At 50.3% G+C, this 23,943-nt stretch overlaps 1 protein-coding gene across 4 annotated transcripts in view; it reads right to left on the minus strand.

Moving 5' to 3' along the window:
* Positions 1-23,943, minus strand: part of CPNE5 (copine 5) — a gene marked incomplete at both ends in the record, with an annotated part of 89,676 nt that overhangs the window by 19,120 nt on the left and 46,613 nt on the right. For 2 of the 4 annotated variants that reach the window (XM_082849035.1, XM_082849034.1), the window contains 4 exons: positions 6,910-7,014; positions 11,790-11,893; positions 23,253-23,316; positions 23,602-23,652. In XM_082849035.1, coding sequence (XP_082705161.1) covers positions 6,910-7,014; positions 11,790-11,893; positions 23,253-23,316; positions 23,602-23,652 — 324 coding nt within the window. The remainder of the gene's footprint in view (positions 1-6,909; positions 7,015-11,789; positions 11,894-23,252; positions 23,317-23,601; positions 23,653-23,943) is intronic. The other 2 variants (XM_082849037.1, XM_082849036.1) reach the window with 1 other exon arrangement.

Below are 23,943 nucleotides of genomic sequence, written 5' to 3' on the forward strand. Positions count from 1 at the left end.
TCAGGGATGGACCCAGGGGTCCTGACTCAGGATGGCCTGCTGAGCTTTTCCATGCCAGACTGGCTCCTGAGTGGGGGCGTAATTATCTTCACATTTTAGCCTGTCTGCTTTAATTAGTTTGTTTTGACTCCTGAGCTTGGGGCTGGGCTTTGGGAGCCCATTTTATTTTTAGCCTGTTTCTATGGCAACAGGCTAGCAGACCAGAGGCAGAGGAGGGAGGTGGAGGTTGCAGGTTAACCCTTGGTACCAGCAGTCCTCCAGGGATGCCCAGGGATGGGGCAGATGCCCGGGTCCCTCCACAGGGTCAGGGTCTGGAGAGGTGGAAAAGGCATGGGGGAGCTGGGTCTCCAGCCTTCAGTTCTAAATGGGGCACACAGAGGCGGCTGCCCAGGCCTGTGTTCTATGAATATCTCATCATTTGGCCCATGGCCGCGGCCCATCTCCTCAAGTCTGCAGGGAGTCAGCCTTGGAGTTCCAGAACCCCCAGAAGGAGGCGCTGTCTCCCTTCAGATGAGCCTCCATGGGGCATGGGGGTGGGATGCGGATTCTCCCGCATCAGGGTAGAAACTGTTCAGGAAATGAAGGGATGCCCAGTACGTTGTGCAGCAACTGGATTTTTGTTACCAAAATGTAAAATGGGGCAGGCATAGAAGCCCACCATTTAGAGAAATCCTTTAAATTTTTGTGAAAAACAAAAAACTATGTCTCTCTGAGGAGAATTATTATGGAAAGAAAAATAAAATCTAGGCCTCTGAAGGTAGGCTGGTGATCTGGAAATAGTAGAAAGTGTCTGGGGTGTGGACTTGGATGCTGGGCCCTTTGCACTGGGACCTGGAGATGTCGCTTAACCTCTCTGAGCCACAAAATCATTTTAAAGTAGGGATAATAACGGCCCTACAGAATAGCTGTGGAGACAAATTGGTAAAACTGCCTGGCATGCGTTGGATCTCTATAAACATGCCTCCTGGGCTTCCCTGGTGATGCAGTGGCTGGAAATCCGTCTGCCAGTGCAGGGGACACGGGTTCGATCCCTGGTCCGGGAAGATCCCACATGCTGCGGAGCAACTAAGCCCGTGCGCCACAACTGCTGAGCCTGCTCTCTAGAGCCCGCGAGCCACAACTACTGAAGCCCACGTGCCTAGAGCCCGTGCTTTGCAACAAGAGAAGCCACCGCAATGACAAGCCCGCGCACCGCAAGGGAGACACAACACAGCCCAAAAGAAATTAAAACAAAAAAAAGCCTCCTCTCCACTTTAGCATTTGGGCCACACCTGGGATAGTTTTGTTTGTTTGTTTGTTTTGTTTTTTAAAATAAATTTATTTATTTTATTATATTTATTTATTGTTTCTGGCTGCATTGGGTCTTCATTGCTGTGCGTGTGCTTTTCTCTGGTTGTGGCGAGCGGGGGCTACTCTTCGTTGCGGTTCGTGGGCTTCTCATTGCAGTGGCTTCTCTTGTTGCGGAGCACGGGCTCTAGGCACGTGGGCTTCAGTAGTTGTGGCACGTGGGCTCAGTAGTTGTGGCACGTGGGCACACCACAACAACGGACCACCAACACCAGTCCCTCAGGTGACTAGATCAGTGACAGCCAACATGCTCAGAGGCTATAGGAGGACCCCAGTCATAGCCACGGCCTTGGATACCCAAAAAAATCACTGGGGAGAATTTTTTTTTAATCTCACTGCCAGAAGGCGTGATTTAATTGGTCTGGATAGGGCTCAGGCACAGGTAGTTTTTAAAAGTCCCCTGGCTGATTCTAATGTGCTTCCAGAGCCACTAACCTCTCTAGATGAAATTACTGGTTTTCAAACTTGGTTACACATCGGATCCCCCAGGGAGCTTTAGCAATCCTGATGCTGATGCCTCACCCCAGAGATTCAGAATCAATTGGTCTGGGGGTGCAGCCTGTGCAGGGGAATTGTTAAAAGCTCCTCAGGGGGGCTTCCCTGGTGGCGCAGTGGTTGAGAATCTGCCTGCCAATGCAGGGGACACGGGTTCGAGCCCTGATCTGGGAAGATCCCACATGCCGCGGAGTAACTGGGCCCGTGAGCCACAACGACTGAGCCTGTGCGTCTGGAGCCTGTGCTCCGCACCAAGAGAGGCTGCGACAGTGAGAGGCCCGCGCACCGCGATGAAGAGAGGCCCCCGCTCGCCGCAACTAGAGAAAGCCCTCGCGCAGAAATGAAGACCCAACACAGCCTAAATAAATAAATTAAAAAAAAAAAAAAGCTCCTCAGGGGATTTGAACTTGCAGCTGAGGTTGAGACCACTGGGTATGAGATTCCTGTGCCAACTCACCCCAGTAGCAATCACAGCCAAGGCTCCAGGGATGGCTGCAGGGAGTCAGATTAGCCCGGAGACCGAAATCTCCAGAACTGGGGAAGAAGGAGGTGCCCAGAGGCAGGGGAAGGCAGTAGCAAAAGCCAGACACAGCTGGTCAGTAGCAGCACCAGGCCTCTTGGCAGGGAGCCAGTGTCCTGTGGGTCTCTGAACGCACGGAGCAGGAGTGACAGAGCGGGGTGTGTGAGCCTCAGCAGGCCAGCAAGGATGGGGGACGCTGGCAAAGACTCCAGGCTTGCTCCCCAGCACACCAAGCAGCTCTGTCCATAGCCTCCTCTGAACGGAGCTTCAGGTCTGCTCCTAATGAGCCTCTCCCTCTCCCAGGCAGGGAAAACAGGAAAAGTATGTTTCCCTGATGCTTACAAGTCCCGAGGGCTGACAGGCCTTGAGGGGTTCGCCCTAAACTAACTGAGTCAGTCCATTACTCTGAGAAGCTGCTGGGAGGAAGAAGAGCACCGAGCCTCACAGGCCCAGGCAGTGAGGCTTGATGGCAGAGGTGCTGTGCAACCCCAGCTGTACTGCACTGACTGTGGCTCCTGTGTCTGAGTTCAGCTTGTGCATGTGTGAACCAGGGATAAGACACTCCTAACTGAAGCCATAGTATTGGGCCCAGCCCCTCCCGGTGCTCAGCGTGTGGTGGGGTTCAAAGGAGAAGCAACTGGTTCAATCCAGGGGGCCGAAGTTTGGGTGATGTGACAGCCCCCCAGCTCCTGGGAACCCTCTCCCTTCTCCAGGTGAAGACCTAGTACCCTTAACACCCTTTTAAAACCTACTTATTCACCATGAAGGTGTGAGTGAGTGATAGCAGCCCGACCCAGAGGAATTTGGTTTAACAGGGACAAATCCTCAAGTCAGCAGAATATTCAAGGACAGAGCAGGGGGACTTCAGGGAAGGCAGGAGAAGTGCTTTCATCACCCTTCACCTCACTTCACCCCACTGGAGGGCTAGATTAATTCTGACCCTGAGTCCACTTCCTCTGACTCAGGTTCTGCTCAGCTGGGTTGCTTGGGTTTGGTATTGTGTGGACTGGAAACACAGAAAAGGCAGGGGGACCCCAAACCAGGGGAACCCCAAATTAGAGGGCCAGCCCAGAAGTGACTTCTGGAGAAGGGACATTCACCTTCTTCTTGCCCTGGCAAGTGACATAATCTGTGGTCCTCCGTTTCCCCATCTGTGAAATGGGCATGTCATTAGTACCCACCTTCTAGGGTTATTGTGAAATTTAAACTCACAAAATAAGATACTGTATTTAAACCAATTAGGACACAATTTGGCCCATGTCCTAAAGACTCAGTAAAGCTTAATAAGATTAACTCGTTTCCACCCTCATCATTCCAAGAAAACGGCCGTTTCTCAGCAGATCCCTGGTTCTCACCCCCTGGCCCTCTTTTTCACAATAGTAAGTTGATATTTCTGTTTGAACTCTCTTCTCTCAGCTCCCTGACTATGGCTGCCCTCCCCCTGGTCCCTTCTTATCTCTCTGACATCCCCCTACTCCTGACCTCTGCCAGTCCCCCTCCTGGGGACTCCCAGACCTCTGTTCTCCTCTCCCCTGGGAAGAACACCACTGTACCTGTCCCATAGCTACACAGTCTGGCTCCCTGTCACACTTCCCATTTCCACTAGTGGTACCATCGTCTCTCGTCCTCCAAACTCCAAACCCTAATAATCTCTACGTCTCTTTCACTCCCATATCCAGGCAGCTGTCAAGGCCTTTTGAGTCTTCCTTCTACCTCCTATCTCGAAGCAGACCTGCTCAAGCCCCTGAGCAAACTCTCCTAGAGCTGTCCTCCAAGTGTCCCACCCCACTCACCCCACGCCTTGATCATTCATCAGCAGAGCACTGGAGTTTAAGAACACAGATCCTAGAGCCAGCCTGCTTGGGTCCAGATTCTGATGCTACTGGCAGTAAGACCCTGGGTGAGTAACTTAACCTCTCTGGGCCTCAGTTTCCTTACCTACAAGATGTGGATAGTATTTGTACCTTTTTCAGAAGAGGTACTAATTGTTGGGAGGATTAAATTAGTTCACATACATCAATTACCTCAGAAGTGCCACAGGAGCCTTTGCTGTTATTATTATGACCCATGTCTCCCACCTTGGCCTGGGAGCAACCTCAGAAGGAAACTTGGGTCTGAGAGCTCACTGTGTCCACAGCACCCAACACGGTGTCTGGTGCCCGGCTGGCCTGGAAGACAGGGCTGCTGGATTAAACCCAATGTGTACTGTGAGACTTCAAGAGGTGCCTCGGAAGTAGAGGAAAGCTGCCTTGTTTTCCTGAACAAGACCCACCCTGTCCTGCCCTACGGGGGCCTCCCAAATGCCTGCACCTCCTGAGTGGCTGTTGTGTATGTGGGTGACCCTAGGGCTCAGCAGGGGGCAGGTCTGCTCGCTTACCAGGCCAGTGTGACACACCTGACACCTCCATTAGCACCACTGTCAGTCACATCACAGTTAATCTGTCCCTGGCTTTGGAGGAGGGCCCAAGCTGCCCAGCCGTCCTGGAGGGAAACCAGTCCAGGGCTCAGCCTGGGAGGGGGACGGGAGCCCACCTGGGCTTTCCGCAAAGCCTGCACCTTCCCCCCCACACCCGCACCTCCTCCGATGGCTGATCGGAGAGCCCAGGCCTCTGAGCTGGGCTGACCTCCTTACAAGGCTGGATTCTGAGGCCCTAGGAGGCCTTCCCTGGGATGCGGGTTGTGGGGGGTCAGCTGGACAAACCCCGAAACCTCTAGGCAGTGCGGTCAGAAATCCCAATTCCTTCCACCCCTATGAGAATGGAGCTGCCATGTTCTCCCATCCCCCAACCTTGACTTTCCGCTCCCTTCCTCTCTATCCCAACCATTTTTCCTACATCCCTTGTCCCCAGGAACTGACGCTGCCCCCGCAACCTTCCACCCTGCCCTGAGCCTCCTTTAGACGCTGTTGCTTCAACCCCTCCCATTCCCCATCACTCCAGAAGCCCCAGGACCTGGCTAGACACGGAACGGGGGTTTGTTTGGCTGAAATGCCTATTTTTGTTTCCAGTCTCATTTTGCACAACTATTTAACTGTCTAAAATATACGTGTGCACATCTGAGCTCCCTGTAAGTCCCCTGAAGACAGAAATGCGGCTACATTCCCTTGAATGCCACACAGCTGGAGGCGCAGTGCTGAGCACATCGTAGGTGCTCAATGACCACCTATGGAACAGACTGTGGCTTTTCTGTCCCAGCCGAGGCAGGAAAAGAAGCCACTTCATCTCCTGGATCAGCAGCCTAATAGGGAGAGAGACAGGGGTGCCTGGAGGCCATCTGTCTGCTCATTCCTGTCCCCTCACCCCACTGCACATACCCTGTCAGTAGCCACTGTGAACAGAGTGCCAGGGAGCCCATGCCAATGCCACCAGCCAGGATGCCCTGAGGTATCTGTTCTGACACCCTAGGGCTCCTGTCAGAGTGGCCAGCAGAGGCCCAGCTTCCTCAGGGCTGCCTGGACAGCCCTGCCCGAGAAGCCCCTGCCAGCTCGCCCACCTGCTATAGCAACCACCAGGAAACCAGGCTGGGTTCTTGTGACTTAACACAGACCAATACCGTGTTACAGCTCCCATCCTACGTGTCCCCTCTCTCCCCTGCACTTGCCACAATTTGTAATTATATGTTTCTTTGTGCAATTATTGGATTAATGTCTGCCTCCCCCACTAGCATATAAACTCCAAGAGGTTGGGTGAAGGGTGAAGACTGTGTGTTTTGTTTCCTCCTGACTTCCCAGCATCTAGTGCAGTGCCTGTCACATGGTAGGGCATCAATAAACGTTTGTGGATGAAATGCTGAACGGTATTTTATGTATACCAGAGCCTTACATGTAGGTTGTGAGCTTCAAAGCAGCCCTACAAGGTAGGTGGATGTTTAGGTACCCAGTTTACAGATAAGGAAACTGAGGCTCAAACAGGTCAAAGTTTGCCCAGGCTGAGAGTGCTTTTTTCGTCACAGAGTCAGGATTGGAAACTAGGTATCTGTATCTATACTCAACAATCTACACTCAAACAATGATGAGGTGTATTATGAGTAGGCTTTGTAGCATCAAAAAATTCCATGAGCTGTTTGCACTGCATCCCTCACCCCCATTTATGGCAACTCATCTGGCGGCGCATATCCTGGGATCCTGACTCCCCAGAGTCTCTCAGCCAGGAGTTGGGGCTGCTGGGGACCAAGTCACCTCTACGTGCATCTAGAGCCGCCATCTGGCCCCCACCTGCCCCTCACTGGGCACAGTGAAAAGACCAGCTACTGAGCTCCGGGCAGGGCGCCCAACACACACCAGGGCTTCTCTGAAATCCTTGGTACCTCCCATCCCCCCAACCTGGGAGGGCTTCCACCAATGGGAAAGTCAGACTGGGAGGAAAAAAGGCAGGGTGTGGTGAGGGAAGGGCAGGGAGCCAGAGGGATCCCCAGTTCCACCCTGTGCAGGGCCACCAGCACGCAGCTCCAGGAGGCTCTGCTCGCTTGTACTGATGGGATGGCCCTCATCAACGTGACCGTGCCCCCCGCACCTGTGCTTGGGGACAGGGGACATTTTCTCATCTCACCGATCATAGTCCCCGTTGCAGAGGGCTCTCACAGGAATGGAGAAAGTTTGCCAGACTGGGTTTAGGGTGTTCTTCATGACCTCAGTCTTGTGGCAGATGGTGAACCTGGCAAAGAAGAGAGGGAAGTCTGTCAGTCCTGACTCCAAGGGAGGCAGAATTCAGATCACCAGAGGGGCTGGCTTGTTAATCTCTGCAGTTGCCAGACAGTAGAAACAATGGCTTCGTGAGGTGATGAGCTGCCTGTCACTAGCAGCATCCAGGTAGAAGCTAGACAGCCATTCCTTTTTTTTCATCTTTGTATAAACTTCAGTTTATTTTATTTTTTTAACATTTTTATTGGAATATAATTGCTTTACAATGGTGTGTTAGTTTCTGCTGTATAACAAAGTGAATCAGCTATACACATACGTATATCCCCATATCTCCTCCCTCTTGCTTCTCCCTCCCACCCTCCCTATCCCACCCCTCTAGGTGGTCACAAAGCACCGAGCTGATCTCCCTGTGCTACGCAGCTGCTTCCCACTAGCTATCTATTTTACATTTGGTAGTGTATATATGTCCATGCCACTCTCTCACTTCTTCCCAGCTTACCCTTCCCCCTCCCCGTGTCCTCAAGTCCATTCTCTACATCTGCGTCTTTATTCCTAGACAACCATTTCTTGATAATACTACAAAAAGGATTCCTGCACCAGGTAGGAGTGTCAGGAGATGTGGCTCTGGCCCCTGTTCTCTGCGTGACCTTGAGCAAGACTGTCCCCCTCTCAGCCTCTATTTCCTCGCCTGTAAACCCAGGGAGTTGGCCACTATTAGACTTTCTTCATCTGAGATCCATGGAAGGATCTGGAGATGGGCTTTAGGGGTCTGTGAACCCTTGAAATCGTCAGTGGAACTGGGTGCCTGAGTTTCATGTGCTTGCTGTTCCCCTGTCTGAAGGACTCTCTCCCAAATTTCCATGTTAACGGCTCACCTCCTTACTTCCTTCAGGTTTCACTCAACTGTCATCTCTTTGACATGAGCACCTGCCCTGAGAACCATTATCTAAAATTTATACCCCCTGGTCCCCTGACTCTGAGATATCCTAGTCCCTTTCCATACTGCTTTTTCCATCCCATCTGTCACCGTTTGACATTTGACATGGTCTGTCTTTCTCCTTATATCTTTCATAGTCTGTCACTAAAATGTAAGCTCCATAAGGGCAAGGGTTCGTCTTCCTTGTTCACTGGTATATCTCTAGTGCCCAGAATAGCACCTGGCACTTAGTAAGGTGTTCATGTAATATTTTTTTCAGAATGAACTAATGAATAAATGTATTTCTCAGAGGAGAGTTTCCATAGCTCTCACTGGCATTTCAAGCCAGTGAAATTAAAGCCCCTGGCTTAGATGATCTCTAAGACCCTTTCAGCTCTTGTAGTCTGAATCCATGAGCTTGCTTTGCAAACTAAAAGTGCAGAATTGGCTTAATCCCAGCTGGGCCCCGATCCAGCGCCCCTGCCCACTCCCCATGCCGTGCCTGACTGGCCCCGCCGTGGAAGCCTGCCCTGCCACATGGAGGGGCAGCGAGAAGCCAGAGAGGAGCTCAGGGCAGGGGCTGTCCCCATGAGATTTCCCAGCATCCACCCCAGCTACCTCCTGGCTTGGAAAGGTCACCCAGGAAGGTGCCTGGGCACCACCCATACCCACACAGCCTGTGCCATTTCTTCTCTGGCAATTTTCAAGTCAAAATGTCATTCCTGTCACCATGGCTCAGCGTTTCTCTTCTGTGCTCCTTCTCGCCCACCCACTGGAGTGTGAGGTACATGTGGGAGACCTCCCCACACACTCCAGAGCTGGTGATGGGGACAGGAATGGGGATGGGGAAAGGAGGGGCCACAGCTGCCCATGGCTGGGGCAGTAGGTCGGGCAGGAAGAGGAGCCTGGACTGGGGGAGGAGGTAGGAGCAGCAACTGGTGGTGAAGGGAGGAAGGTTCGCACCCTGCAGAAGCCCTAACCTCCCACCTGCAACAGTCGCACAGACCTGCTGTGGACCCTCCCCATCTCCCCACCTCTTTGGAACCACTGCCTTCTCTAGCTCCTCTCGCTTGCCAGCCAAACTGCCTGACCAAGTCTTCTAAGCTATTAGCCTCATTTCCTCCCTAGGTCTTTCTTCCTGAGCCCTGTGTGGTCTGTTTTCTGCTTCAGACCCTTGCCTGAAACCACTTTCTTTAAACTCCCCCAAGCCCCCCGCCTTTTCCATCACTAAATCCACAGGCCTCTCGATCCCCTGATGTACTTGCCATGGGGGACAAGGCCCTAGTGTGGAAATGGTCCCTGCAGTCATCTCCCAGCTCAACTCAATTCATTTCAACACACACTCGGGACGTGGCCGTGGGGTGAGGGTGTGAACCAACGGGGTCAGACAGATGTGGGCTCCGGTCCCAGGACCACTACCTCCAGCTGTGCAGCCCTGGGCAAGTGACTGAGCTTCCCAAAGAACCGTAACTAACGCTGCCAGATCCTGTTCTAATAACCCGAATTAACTCATTTAATCCTCACGGCTTCCCTGGGAGGGAGGTGTTATGATTCTCCCCATCACACACACCAAGAAACTGAAACGCAGAGGGTAGGGCCCCACTGTCCAGAATGGTAGCCACTAGCCTCACGTGGCTATTTACTTTAAATTAACTAAAATGAAATGAAATAAAAAATTCAGTTCCTCTGTCGCACTAGCCCCTTTCAAGGGCTCAGCAGCTATACGTGGCTGATGGCGACCATAAGGGACAGTGAGATACAGAACATCTCCACCATCACATAAAGTTCCATTCGGTTAGACACGTGCCTAAAATTACAGAGTTAATGATTGGCAGCGACTGGCTGAGCCCAGCTCTCCATCACCACATTCTTGCTCCCAGACCAGTGATTCTGATTGAAGAGGACAAGGTATGTGCAGTGCCAGGAGCACGGGTGCTCCGTGGATGCTTCCTGCCCTTTTCCCTCCTGGCGTGGCAGGCCTGACATTTCACTCCCTGTGGTCCCTCTGGATCGGTTTCTCCAGTTGCCCTTGGTGTCCCCTCACCCCAGACAGATCCAGCCCATGCTTCAGGTGAAACTCGCCCCCAAATAAACCCCCATCGCCTGCCCCATCTGACCAGCTCCTTTGCCATTTTCAACAGTCTGGGTTCCCTGCAGCTCGTCTGCCAGGGAGGGGGCGGTGGGCGGTCCCCACCCAAGTTCCGCAGAGCCAGGTCTTGCCCTGCCCTTTTGCCCATGTCCTCCCCTCCCTGCCTCCTCCCCTGCATTTCCACAGCTCGCCTGGCGCAGCACCTCCCACCTGTTCACCGCGTCAGTCACGAGTCTCTCCCTCTCCCCCGCCCCCTCCCCACCCAACCTACACACCGCTCTGCTAGAATAATCATTGGCAAACACTCTGCAACATGTCCATCTCCTGTTCCACAACCCAAATCCCTCCCTCCTGCTGGCCAGTCAGCCCTCGCCGCTGAGACAAGCCCTGGGGCGGCCCCTGCCCTCCTTTCTGGAGGGGACTTGCATGGACATTTCCATGGGCACCCAGAACATTACTCAGACCTTTTCCTCCCTCCCTCAAATCAAGTCAAAGTCAACAAGAATTATTTAAAGAAATCCTGCTAAGAGTCCTACGGTGAGACAAAGGATCCTTTTGTTATGCAAATTATCATACTTAATTTCCCTTGTTTTGTACGCTCCTTTAAAGATCAGTTTTCCCTTCGACTGAAACATACCTCCTCCCTGCTGCTGCCCTGCCCCCCAACACACACACACACACACACACACACACACACACGCACGCACGCAGGCGCACACGCACACACACACACACCCCCCCAGAATTTCAGATTCTAGGGGACTTAGCGAGGCCTCCCTGCCCTCTGTTCAGGGCACACTTGCTTTGCACACACTGTTTCTCTAGCCTGTTATTCTTCCCTGCTCCTCCCCCCAAACCCCAAACCCCGTGGACCCATTTTTTTCCTCTCCTTCAAAACCTTCTTCCTAGTTCCCTTCTCCAGCAGCGTTTCTCTAATTAACCTCCCTGGCCCCATCGCTTCCTCATTCTGCAGAATCCCAGCTAAGCAGCTGCAGCCTTCCAGAGCTGTGGTGCTTAGAGACCATGGAGACCACCTAATCTAATCAGATCATTTTACTGATGAGAAAACAGGCCCAGAGAGGGGGCATACTTGTCTAGGGTCACAGAGCGGGTTGGAAAAGAGGACTTACGTCCCAAGACCCTCAACCTAGAATCTGTCCCTCTGTGTACATCACTGACCTCTTACATTGCCCAACGAGTTGTCTTTCCATCATATTGTGGGTGGCTTCCAGATTAGGGAGAGGAGAGAAGGAAATGGAGGCTTCAAAGGTGGGAGGGATTTTGAATGAAGCCTGGGGCCAAGGAGGGAAAGGGGTCCAGATTTGCCATGCTGAGTAGGAAGTAGTGGGGGGAATATGTGTAGTGGGGTGTTAGGAAGGCTGTGCGTGAGTGAGGACAAGGCTTAAAGATGTGGACTGATGCATGTGGAAGAAGGAATAGACTATCAGAGGGGCCCCTCATTCCTGCCCTAGCCCTGTTTTTGCCTGCTCCCTCCATCTCTGACATGCCCAGCGCCAGCCATTTAGTAATGACCCTCAGAATGGCACTGTGGGCTTGCAGTCTGCCCCTTATCCCCCACCAGCCCCATCTGCGTGGCCAGGGTACTACCTTGGAGCCCCTGACTTCCACACAGAGCCCCTGCCCTCTCTAGAGCAGGGGCCTCAGGGCAGCAGCAGGAGGAGATGGCCCAAGCCACCCCCGCCCGGCAAGTCACCACAGTCCATCTCTCCCCGCAAAGCCCATGCCCCCAGAAGTGGGGGTGAAGCGTTGCCGGAGAACTCACGTTCCATCCTCGTTGCTTCTGTAGAACACCAAGAAGGGGTCAGACTTCCCAAAGAAATCTTTCTTGTCCAGCTTGTTGGCACAGAACTGCATTGTGGCGACATCCTGGTGGGAAGGAGAGAGAAGAGGGGTGTGAGGCACAGAAGGCTGGAGGTGGGCCCCGTCCCTACGGGGACACAGCCCCAGGGCCTGGGGATTCTGGGCCCCAAGCCAGTTAGAAAGGACAGCAGCTCCTGCCCTGCACCACGTGCCAGGCCCTGAGCTAACACTTAGGAGGGTCTCATTTCATCTTCAAACAACCCCACCCGGCAGGTCTGGTGGAGCAGCCGGGCAGTGAGGCAGGTGGATTCTGGAGCCGGCTGCCCCAGTTTGAATCCTGGCTCTACCATTTTGTAGCTGTGTGACCAGGCAAGGGAGGTAACCTCTCAGAGCCTCAGTTTCCCCTCTGTAACATGGGGCTGATTGCAGTACACACTTCAAAGGGCTGTGGTGAGGGCTGAATGAGACCAAGTGTGCGAAGTCTGGAGCAGAGTGCAGGCATGTCACCCACTCGGTCAAGGTTCACGCACAAGGTATCATCGCTATTGTACTGAGTGGCTCAGAGAGAGGTGAAATGACTAACTCAAGCCACTCTGAGCTTGGTCACCTAACCCCAAGCCCTAACCCCAAGCCCTCGCTGGCCACATCGCCTCACTCCCTTACATGACTGTATGGTTCCTAGAAGACATTCAAGTTTACATATCACTTTCACATGCACTGACTCACAAGAGGCTCATCTAACCCTGAGGTAGCTATAGCTGGACCATGAGCCCCCCATTTTACAGCTGAGGAGCCTAAAGTTCAGAGCAGGGAGCAACCCCTACAAGCTTATCAAACAGAGCCCTGGGTTTCTGACTCCCCTGACTAGTTCACAGCTTTGGCTGACCCAGACCTAACACTCAACCCAAGAGCATAAGGAAGGTACCAGGCCTAGTGAGAATCGGTTGACCTCTCCTCTCACACGGCTCCTAGCCCCTCAGCTCGCTGCAGCCAGCAGGGCACTGGGCAGAGATGCCCCCGTGTCCTCCTCTTTGCCCATCCCCGTGTGGTCTCTTCAACCTGAAAGCTCTGCGTCCCGACAAACCAGCTGCCAACTGGCCAGAGCTCAAGGCTCTGTCAATAGTCCCTGGGGCCTGGCCTGGCCTGGCCCTTGAGGGAAGCAAGGCAGGAAGCAAGCCACCCAGCTCTCTCACGCTGCCTGCTTCCTCTCAGTGGCGAAGAGGGTCTCTGGAGATCAGTGTCCTACAGCCCAGTGAGGACCAAAATGGTGGCAGGGATGAAGATGCAACCTCTCACAGCTTGAAGGACATGGTCAAAGGTTGGGGCAGTGGGTACGATATAATGGTTAAGAATATGGTCTCTGGAGCCAGGCTGCCTGCTTCCGTTCCATCCCCTTACTAGCTGTGTGACCTAGGGCAAGTTACTCACCCTCTCTGTGCTCAGTTTCCTCATCTGCAAAATGGGGTACAGGCAAGGCCCACCTCATAGGCTTGTGAGAATGAAATGAGTTAATTGAGTACAGCGCTGAGAACAGTATATTGCACACACTAAGTACTGTGTGTGTACAAGTTATGATGATTTGGATATTTCTCCCCTCCCCCCGCCCACTGTGTGTGGTCTCTGTCCCTGCCCCACTCCCACCTCTACCACCTCATATGCCTTCCCTCAAGGACATCTGACAACAGCAAACAGAGCATCCCTCCATTCACTGGCTCATTCATTCATTCAACAAACATGTATTAGATATCATCTGTGTGGGCCTGTCACTGAACTCAGTGCTTTACAGCCTTATCATATTTAGCCCTCAGAATAATCCTTTGTTGCTTTTTACAAATGAGGACGCTGGGGGTTGGGGGAGCTAGGTAACCTGCCCAACATCACCAGCTGGCAACTGGTGGAACAGAAATTCAACATGTATGAACTCAACATGATTTCAAAGTCATGCCTCTTCCAGCACAGAGCACACTATAGTTCACAAGACCCTCTTCCCTGTATCTTTAGAGTCGCTGATTTCTTCTGACTCAGGTCAGGGCTGGATTTGGGTTAGCCTGGGCTGAGAGGGTCTCCTGAAGGGAGGCCCTGAGGGGCAGTGCTGGGGCACAGTGGCCAGCACACGGAGGCGCCCAGGTAATGATGGCTTTTATCATGTCCCTCAGCATCGCCCACCTGAGAGGGACAAGGAGGCCAGATTGGGGGCTTCCAAGGCCTAGAAGCCCCAGGAATCTGAGAGCCTCCTGAGGAATCTAGGACTTCAGACCTGGAATAGAGAATGGCTGACTTACCGAGCACTTACTCGATGCCAGGTGCTGTGTTAAGCCTTCTCTTTACATATATTATTTTACTGAATCCTCATTATAACAGTAAGAAGTAACTCCTCTAGTCTCCCAGTTTACAGATGAGGAAACTGAGGCTTTTAGAGGTCGTCCAAGATCACACAGTGGTGGTAACAAAGGCAGTTAGACTTCAGGGCTTTCCCTCACACCCTCCCAGAAAGATATCTAGCCTCTAAGTCCATCCCCAGCAGTCACTATCTTTCCCCAGGAGAAAGTTCCAATCCCATCCCATGCTGGATGGAGGGAGCACTTTAAACGTCTCCCTGGGGAGTTCCATCCCAAGGCCTAGAAAGAGGAGGAAGCCTAGGACCTGGTAGGCTCCTCCCGGCACTGCCTATATAATTTGTGGGACCCAGTAAAAAGGGAAAATGTGAGGTCCTTTGTTCAAAGAGTATTAAGAGATTTCAAGACTGTAACAGCAGAGCATTAAACCAAGAGCAGGTCCTGTGTGAATGAACAGATCACATGCCCATAAAGTGGGCCCTGGCTCCTCCCCATGGATGGAACCATCAGCGGCATCAGAAAACAGACCAGACTTTGCTGAGTAGGAGCCCCAGCAAGGAATGCAAAGCTCTGAGTTCTAGTTTGTCCCAGCAGTCCTTCAAGCCCTCTGAGCCTGTTTCCTCATCTATAAAGTGATGCACTGCACTGGATGATCACCACTGTCCTTTTCAACTGGGCGGTTTAGGTTTTGGCGCTGATGCCACAGGGAGCGTACTGGGAAAGGGGCGGCATCTGGGGAAGGCTGGTGCTCAGGGGACAGTCTGGGAATCCAGGATCCCTCCAGCATAGCTTGATGGTTCTCACAGTGACCTCTCCCACATCTGGAGGTCACCTGTGTGACACCTTCACCTGAATGGATACAGGCAAGCTGCACATGACACCTATACTGGTTGACTACGAAATACACACATATATTTGAAACAACCAAAACAGATGCCACAAAATCCAGAGGCAAAGCTCTTATTTTTCCTTCCTAGGAGGACCCCTGCGGGCCCTGCAAGGTCAGGGAGGGGAGCAGGAATATCAGAAAAATATTAATGCAGAACTTAATAGACCCTAACTTCCAGGACTATTTAGTGCTCCACTGGGAGGGCCATGGTCCCAGCACAGCACCTGACAGAGAGAACAGTACAAAGGAGCCACAGACACCTGGTTGGAACCCCAGCTCTGCCATCTCCTAGCTGAGCAGCCTGGGGCAAGCAATTTAACCTAAGTCTTGGTATTCTCCTCTGGAAAAATGGAGTAATAATGTCCCCTGTGAGACTGTTGGGAAGACCAAGGGAGATGATATATGTTAAGTACCAGTCCACAGTGCCCAGCATAGAACAGCTAAAAGAATAGAAGCCAACACTCGCCAAGTGCCATCTACTCCCGGGCTGACCCATATGGAATTGCCAATGTTCAACTCGTGTTTATCTACGATAACTACAATCGTTATTCCCATTTTAGAGCTGAGGAGGCTGAGGCACAGAGAAGTTAATACCCTTTCCTGAAGCTACAAATCTTAGTAAGAGGAGAAGCTTGGATTGAAACAAGACAGTCTGGCTCCGAAGATTAATAACTGAGATTCCAAATGATGACCCCGAATCATCAAGATAAGTTTAATTATGTTTTGTAGCCTCAGTTTGAGAAGTCAGAGAAGTGTGAAATCCATTTTAGAAAAGTCTCCTCTATGCAAGCTAGCTAAAAAAAAAAAAGACTGACTCTGAAATTCATCTAACTGGAAACATCCACCAGTGAGCCACATCTCATTCCCCCACCCCACCCCCATGGCAAATATGTGTGAGGCATTGCTGGGAGCTTATTTTGTTCTTCAACATGATCTGCCTTCCCTATCGCCACCCAGACCCAGAAACATTCGCCAAAAGCCCATTATGATAAACCGTATGGGGCCATTGTCAAATCCGTGGGCATAAGACAGAACTTCAGAGAGCTTTCTAGGCTATAACCAAGGCAAGGTTCCTCCCTGATGGGTGTGTGGCCCATGGGGAGCCTGTGAGACAAGGAGCATGGAGCTGCTTGGGGACTTGCTTTTGAAGGTGCTTCTGGGTTATGTCAATAGTCCTATTTACTATGCTTCAACTGTTCCCCTTAAATAAGGGTTAATGAATGAATCAACACTTGATATACATGTGACCCCAGGAAGAGGCTAGGGAAGCGGCAATAAAATGTACTGGGCCAGCAGGATCAGGGAGCAGTAAATTCTGGCTGAGGGTCAGAGGTCCTGCTGTTTGACATTCTCAGCCTGGCAGTGGGGCTCTCTGAACACATGATATGCCTGTCCCAAACCAGAAGCATCTCTGGAATCAACTGCAGAGATGATAAAACAGCTCCCGCAATATATAATTTTCTGCAATTTCTGCCTTTTCACCCTATCTTTTAAAAAAACATATTAAGTTCTTCTAAAACAGCAGGATTGCCTCAATTTGCATCTTTCCGCATGTTAATCAGGCTGCTTGGGAGACCACAGCAAACAGCCTTTCTCTCTGGGAGAACTAACTCTAGCATGTTAGGCCTCCCTGACCCAGGAGGTCAGCAAGTGGGCTGAAGGCTGGGAGAGGGTAGCAACACGCCGGGGGTGGGGGGTGGAGAATGGAAGGCTGCTCCGGCTTGGGTCTTGCTGGCAGCCCCCAGGATCAGAGCAAGGATAAGGCAAGTGCAAAGTTTAAGGGACTCCAAAAATCTCAATAATGAAAGATTTTAATGAGATTTTTTTTTAAAGATTTTTTTGATGTGGACCATTTTTAAAGTCTTTATTGAATGTTACAATATTGCTTCTGTTTTATGTTTTGGTGTTTTGGCTGTGAGCCATGTGGGATCTTAGCTCCCCCACCAGGGATCAAACTCGCACCCCCTGCATTAGAAGGTGAAGTCTCAAACACTGGACTGCCAGGGAAGTCCCTAATGCGATATTTTAAAAAATCAAAATCAATGCAAAAATCCATGATACATAAAATATCAAAAATCTGAATAAAGCCATTTTACAGATGAAGAAACTGAGGCACAGAGAGGTCAAGTAACCTGCCCAGGGTCACAGAGCTCGTAAGCAATGGCATTTGGTCTGGATCCAGAGCCCAAGTTCTAACCACTTTGCCCTACTGCTCACATGCTGTACCCTAAGAAGCACTTTTAAATAGATGGTGGAACCATGGTGACATTTATTGTCTTCTCTTTAATATTTGCTGCATTTTCCAAATTTCCTGGAATTAGTACATTGCCTTTTTTAGTCTGAAAAAAGAAGACATTGATTAAAAAGAAAAAAACCTATATGGGAAAAGGATCCGAAAAAAGAATGGATATATATATATATGTATCACTGAATCACTTCGTTGTACACCTGAAACTAAAACAATATTGTAAATCAACTATACTCCAATATAAAATAAAAATTAAATTAAAAAATAAAGAATCATTAGCCACAACTCTGAAATTTAGCATTCCCGTAGGGAGAAACACAACTCAGAGCTGGGAGTGATTCCGTGACCAGTGACCTTCAGAAGGGCTTCTGCATTCATAGAAGGGCCCAGAGCCCCGGCCTGCCTGGGGTGTAGGCATTCAGGGATAGAAGCAAAGACTCCATAGGTTAGAGTTTATTCTAATGCAGATGGTGAGTATTAAAGTTGGTCTAGGAGGCTAGGCCTGTCGCTACACATTGACGGGAATAACCACCTTGAGGTCAAGCTGGTTTTTCTCTCCTGTCTTAATGACTGACTTCTCAAGCAATCCAATCAGTTGTGTAACTGTTGATTTGGTCATTCAGAGGCTGAATACTCCAGATTGACCGTTTTTCCTCCTGCTCATTGAGCCTGTGTGTCTGGCATACTAACCAAAATCCATCAACTAAAGTTCAAAGAAAAATGGAACAATTCAGCTATGAGGATGTTCACTGCAGTAATAATTATACTGTTTCCTTTAAGAGAATAGCTTTAATAAATTATGGCCCATCCATAAACAGAAAAGTGATATACAGCTATTAAAAATGTCTTCCAAGAATATCTAGTGACATGGGAAAATAAATCTGGTTACCATATTCTACTAATTATAAGAAAAAACTATATATTTGTACGCCCAGAAAAAAAGCCTTGGAGGAAATGCATCAAAATGGCAACAGTGATTATCTCTTGTTGATGTTTCTATTCTTTGTATTTTCCAACTGTCTATTAGAAACATGTTATTTTTCTAGCATCAGGAAAAGTGTTTTTGTTTTGTTTTCTTTCATTCTGCTTTTTTTTAACCAGAAAGATAATTTCTAAGACCAAAACATTACAAATTAACTTTTTTAAAAGGTGATGTCTGAATCCTGATCATTTATCATGAAGGACACTTACACCTGTGCTGGCCACACACACATTTTTCCCAAACATCAACCTGCATATTCTGACACTCAGAAAACCTTCACCACTACCCCCCACTTCACCTTACCTCTTTCTTCCTACCTTTCTCCCTCCGTCCCAGGACTCTTCCTGAGCCTCCCATATAGAGACACTGGGCTCTCTCTGAAGTTTGTCTTTAGAACAATGAGAGTTCTGACTTTAACAGGATTCAAAGCTAAGCTCCCCGGCCACAAGGTCCCACACAACCTGGCCTCCACACTCACCCACACCCTTGCCTCTCTGATGTCACTCATCACTCTTTTCCTGCTCCTGGGCCTTTGCAAGAGCTAACCTCTTTGCCTGGATCCATCTCCCCCCAGGTAGCTGCAAGGGCTCACTGCCTCACCTGTATGTATTTTGGAATAGTGTATAGTATATCCATGAATTTTCCTTCAAGATACTAAAGAGTGCTATAAAATATTTGTTATAAAAAAGAGGCAGGGGGGCTTCCCTGGTGGTACAGTGGTTAAGAATCCTCCTGCCAATGCAGGGGACACGGGTTCGTGACCCGGTCCGGGAAGATCCCACGTGCCACGGAGCGGCTAGGCCCGTGAGCCACAACTACTGAGCCTGCGTGTCTGGAGCCTGTGCTCCGCAACGGGAGAGGCCGCGACAGTGAGAGGCCCGCGCACCGCGATGAAGAGTGGCCCCCGCTCGCCGCAACTGGAGAAAGCCCTTGCACAGAAACGAAGACCCAATACAGCCAAAAATAAATAAATAAATAAATAAATAAATAAATAAATAAATAAATAAATGTATTAAAAAAAAAAAGAGGCAGGGTTGAGGACCACTGCTGTGCTGTGATTGCTGGTTGGCAATTTCTGTCTCTCTCTCTCATACTAAATTGGAAACTCTGGGAGGGCATGAACTGAGCCAAAGCATATCTGATGAAATGAAATGAATGAATACACGAGCAGGCTGGTGATACCTAAAAGGGGCGGGGGAGGGGCAGCTGCAGTGTGAAGCTTTGACTCCCTTGGCTTGTGAGAGGTGAGCCACACTTTTGCCAGTGTGTACAGGGACCTGACTGGGAGGCAGTGAGAATGTGCATCCGGCCAGGACCTCCTGGCTCCAGAGCAAGGCTGGTCTGGGTGGCTGGCAGCCCTAAGGGTAGCTAAGGGTCTGGAGAGGGGAAGGCAAGGAGCTATCTGCTCCCTGCACCTGCAACACCCCACTGCCTGTCTCCAGAAGCCCAGCCACTCATGCCTGCTAAAGGCTACTGGCCTGACAAAGACCACAAAGCCCACAGCTGTTCCGTGTACCATGAAGACTCGGGACTTCCCTGGGTGAGGGAAAGACTCCCTGAACCAACGCTTGGGCTAGAATCCTGAAATCTTAGGCAGGTCACTTCAACCTCTCTGCATCTGTGCACTGGGTTACTCACACCTACCCAGCCCTGAGCCCCATGGTGACAATCAAATAGACTGTTAACATGAGAGTCTTGGTCAACTGTGAGGACTATGCAAATATTGCTCAGTATTACACGGAAAAATCATTGTTTTACTGATGAGCATAATGAACTCTTGGGTCATTCAGAGCCCCTTCAGGAGATTAACTCGTCGTTGTCAATATCAAGTATCACTGAATAATATTTTGGATCAAATTCGGATTGTTGGAACTTTCTTGGTATTTAAATTCCAGATGAGAAGGGCTTTTCTATAACCCATCAAAGCATGCTGGTGACCCACTGGAGTCTACTCTAATCTTTTGCTGGTCCCTGCCCGCCCACACCATCCCCATGGATGAAGGGAGGGTTTGTCTGCTTTGGCAGAATATATCCATTTGAGCAGGAAGCCCTGCTCTGGTGAAAAACCATCTCTCAGACTCCACCCTCTTCCTTTGATCCTCCTACTGAATGCTGGAACGACAGAAGCAAAGCCGTTCAGATGTAATTATTTTAATTCAGCCAGATGCTGGGAATTAGTCTCTTTTCCTTGCAAGTATTCTAGGGAAAGACAGAACTCAGCCAAAGATGCCCCAAAAGAAAAGGAGCTGACAATATCAAGAGGAAGGGAGGGAGTCCCCCCCAACCCCCACTTGCTCTGAAACAGCTTAAATCAAAGAAACCGCTGTCATCCCTGGATGAAGGCGGGGAAGGGAGGAGTGGGGAAGGAGGAGGAGGAGGCAGAGCCTAAGGGGTATTAAACCCAGACTGTTTACCAATCCCGGAAAAGTAGACCAATAACAGCACCCAGCATTGTCTAGAGCTTTAGAATTTCCAAAGCAATTTCACTTGCATTACTTTATTTAATTATAAACTAGGGAGGAAGTCACCAACTGAGTTATAAGCATGGGGGCAAACTGAATCTAGGCTTCAGGGAATTCAGATTCAACCTTTCCCAGACACCCACTAGGAGCCCAGCCCCTGCTAGGCACAGTCCCTTCACAATCTCCTTTAATCCTCACAGCCACCCTATCAGCCCCAGCATACATGTGGGGAAACTGAGGCTCAGGAAGCTTGAACAGAAGCTCTAGTCTACGCTGCATTCTCTCCCTTGTTGGGACTCTAACAGCGTTGAGGTCGCCAGCATATATAGGCATAGGAGTTTTCATCATCACCTGCTTCTAAACATTTGGTTTGTGCTTCCTATTCATTCAGTCACAGATTCACAAAAGAACCCCTGTGATCACCTACTGCACGCCACGCCCTCTCCTGGGTGTAAACGAGGGGGAGGTTTAGTCCTGCGGTCAAGTTCCTCCAGACCCACTGAGGTAAACAGACAAGTAGAGAAACCACGTTGAGCAATTGTGTTTGAGATGATTTGGTCATTGTTATACTGCCCTGTCCTAACAATTCTGTGTCTTATTCTCCAACTGGAAGGCCCTGAAAGCAGAGTTTGGGGCACTACAGCCTAGTCATTAAAGACCCTGGCTCTAGGACCAGACTGCCTGGGCTCACATCTCTTCTACTCAGTGGCTGTGTGACCTTGGGCAGGTCCCTTAACCTCTCTGTAAAATGAGGACCATATACATCAGATATTATAATACATCATTCTACGGATTACATTACATATTATAATACATCAGATAAATAAACTGATACTATATACCACTTAGCACAGTGTGTGTCTCAGAATAATCGCTCAATTAATATTGGCTAACAATTTATACCTCCATACACACCAGTAGTTCTCAAAGTATGGACCAGGAACCCCCAAGGGAGTCCACGAGGCCAAAGCTATTTTCATAATAATGCTAAGACATGGAGTTTTCTAGAAGTTATCCAACAGCGATATCATAACAGATTGACTGCAGAAGCTGATATGAAAATCCAGCTCTTCTGTTAAGCCAGACGTTAAAGTGATTTTTTAAAATATAAAGCAAAGCACTCTTCTCAATAAATGAATTTTATTTTGGAAAATATAGTTATTTTTCAAAAAAGATGTTACTTCTGTTAACCTATAATGGGTTAAGCTACTGTTATTTTTAAATGAATTAATACATAATTTAAATTTCTTTTTGGCAGCACTGTGCTGCCGCATGTGGGATCTCAATTCCCCAACCAGGGATTGAACCTGCGCCCCTACAGTGGAAGCGCGGAGTCTTAACCACTGGACTGCCAGGGAAGTCCCTCAATTTTAACTTCTAATATGGTAAATACTGACAGCTAATGGATACAATAGTTATACTGCCTTCCCAGGAAGGTCAGAAAATGCTGTTTCTCCTCATCCCTCCCAGGCCCTCTAATCTGAGCTGGATCCAGCCCCATAGGAAGCTGAGTTCCCAGGTTACCCCAGAATTGGTCTTGTGCTCACACTGTCGCTGTCTCCTCCTTTTCTCCTTATGACCCTCTATGTTCTCACCTGTGGCTCCTAATTAACCTAAGGGGCATGCAAGTCTGGGTAGTTTAGGGGAATAAGCCTGGGTTTCAGAATCAGGCTGACCTGGATTAGAACCCTGGCTCTACCACTTATTGTCCTTGAACAGGTGATTAGCCTCTCTGAACCTCACTTTCCTCATCCATAAAATGGGAATAACAATGGTTACCCTACCTCTTAGGATTGTTGTCAGAAGTAGTGATAACATGTAAAATGCCCAGACATTGACAGACAGAAACTATCACCATTACTGCATTTTATCAGCATTATTAGCTATTGGGTCCCCTGAGCCCCTTCTTGGGTGCTCAGCTACCTGCCAGCTGTCCCCATCTCCTTCTTTTCCACAGTCCCACAGAAGAAGCAAAACCAAGGGCTGCCTAGGATTGCAGACTCTGGCTTCCCAACACACACACACACACACACACACACCACACACATACACACACACACACCCCACATGCTCTCTCTCCCTCAGCCCCATGCAGGGGTGTCACCCTACTCCAGAGCTAAAAGTGAAAAATGACAACTAAATGCCAAGCGCCCAGGCTCCAAGAAAAGGCCCCTCTGTTGCTAGTGTCACTGCCAAGGCAGTCTTGGCTCAAGGACAAGTGAGCGGTGGCCATGATGGGGAGTGGACCACGGCTCCCAGCCCAGCTCTGCTGCTGACTGTGGGCGAGTTTCCTCCTGTCTCTGGGCCTCAGCTCAGCTGTAAAAAGGGAAGACACCTTCTAGCTCCGATGTTGTGGACTTCTACGACAGCCAGGTCAGACTGAGGAGCCCTGTCTTCCCCCAGTCCCTCCAATGACACACAACGGTCACAGAGAGGCCAGCTTGCTCTCTGTCACTGCTTCAACCCCACCCCCACCAGGTCCTGTCCTGGAGTCCCTCTGCCACTCACCCTGCAGTTGCTGAGCTCCTCAGCGGACAGGATGATGGTGCCACATTTCTTCCCTGGGACACCACTGGTAGAGGAGAAGATGAAAGAATGGAAAGTCAGACAAAGACAGAGCCACAAGCCTGAACTCTCCCTGAATCAGCCCTCTTCATCCTCCTCCCGCCACCCCCAACCATCCAGCAGATCTGCCCCAAAGCCCCTAAGAAGACACAGTCTCCTGTGGCCTAGGGCACTGCTTCCTGGGCCAGGCCCCCAGGCCTAGAGCTGCCCCGCCCCCTGCTCCCCAAGAGCCCGCCAAGAAGGGTACTGTCTGCAGTGAAAGTCCTAGAATTGGAAAAGCATCCAGACTCACCCGGAGGCTTCCAGACCAGTGGTCCTCAAACTTTCCATCCAAAGACCACTTCTGTGGGCAAAAGACCTCGTGGGCTAGCCACCCCACCCTGCACCCAGCTGATCCCCAGAGTCCTGGAACATTCCAGCTCTGAGCCACTCTGATTCACCGTAGGTGAGAGAGCAGTAAAAGGGGTAAAGCAGGAGGACTGGTATACGCTTGGTGGCAGCTTGCCGGGCCCTCTCCCATGGCTCCCTCCCCTTAAACTTCTGGCTGGGGTCTCTCTGGGGGAGAGAGATCCCGGCCAACCATGTGCCTCCTCTGTGAGGGAGGCAACCGGGACATGAAGTCAACCCACCCGGA

The sequence above is a fragment of the Leucopleurus acutus genome (assembly GCF_964270905.1).
Source record: "Leucopleurus acutus genome assembly, chromosome: 10".
Classification (NCBI taxonomy): Eukaryota; Metazoa; Chordata; class Mammalia; order Artiodactyla; family Delphinidae; genus Leucopleurus; species Leucopleurus acutus.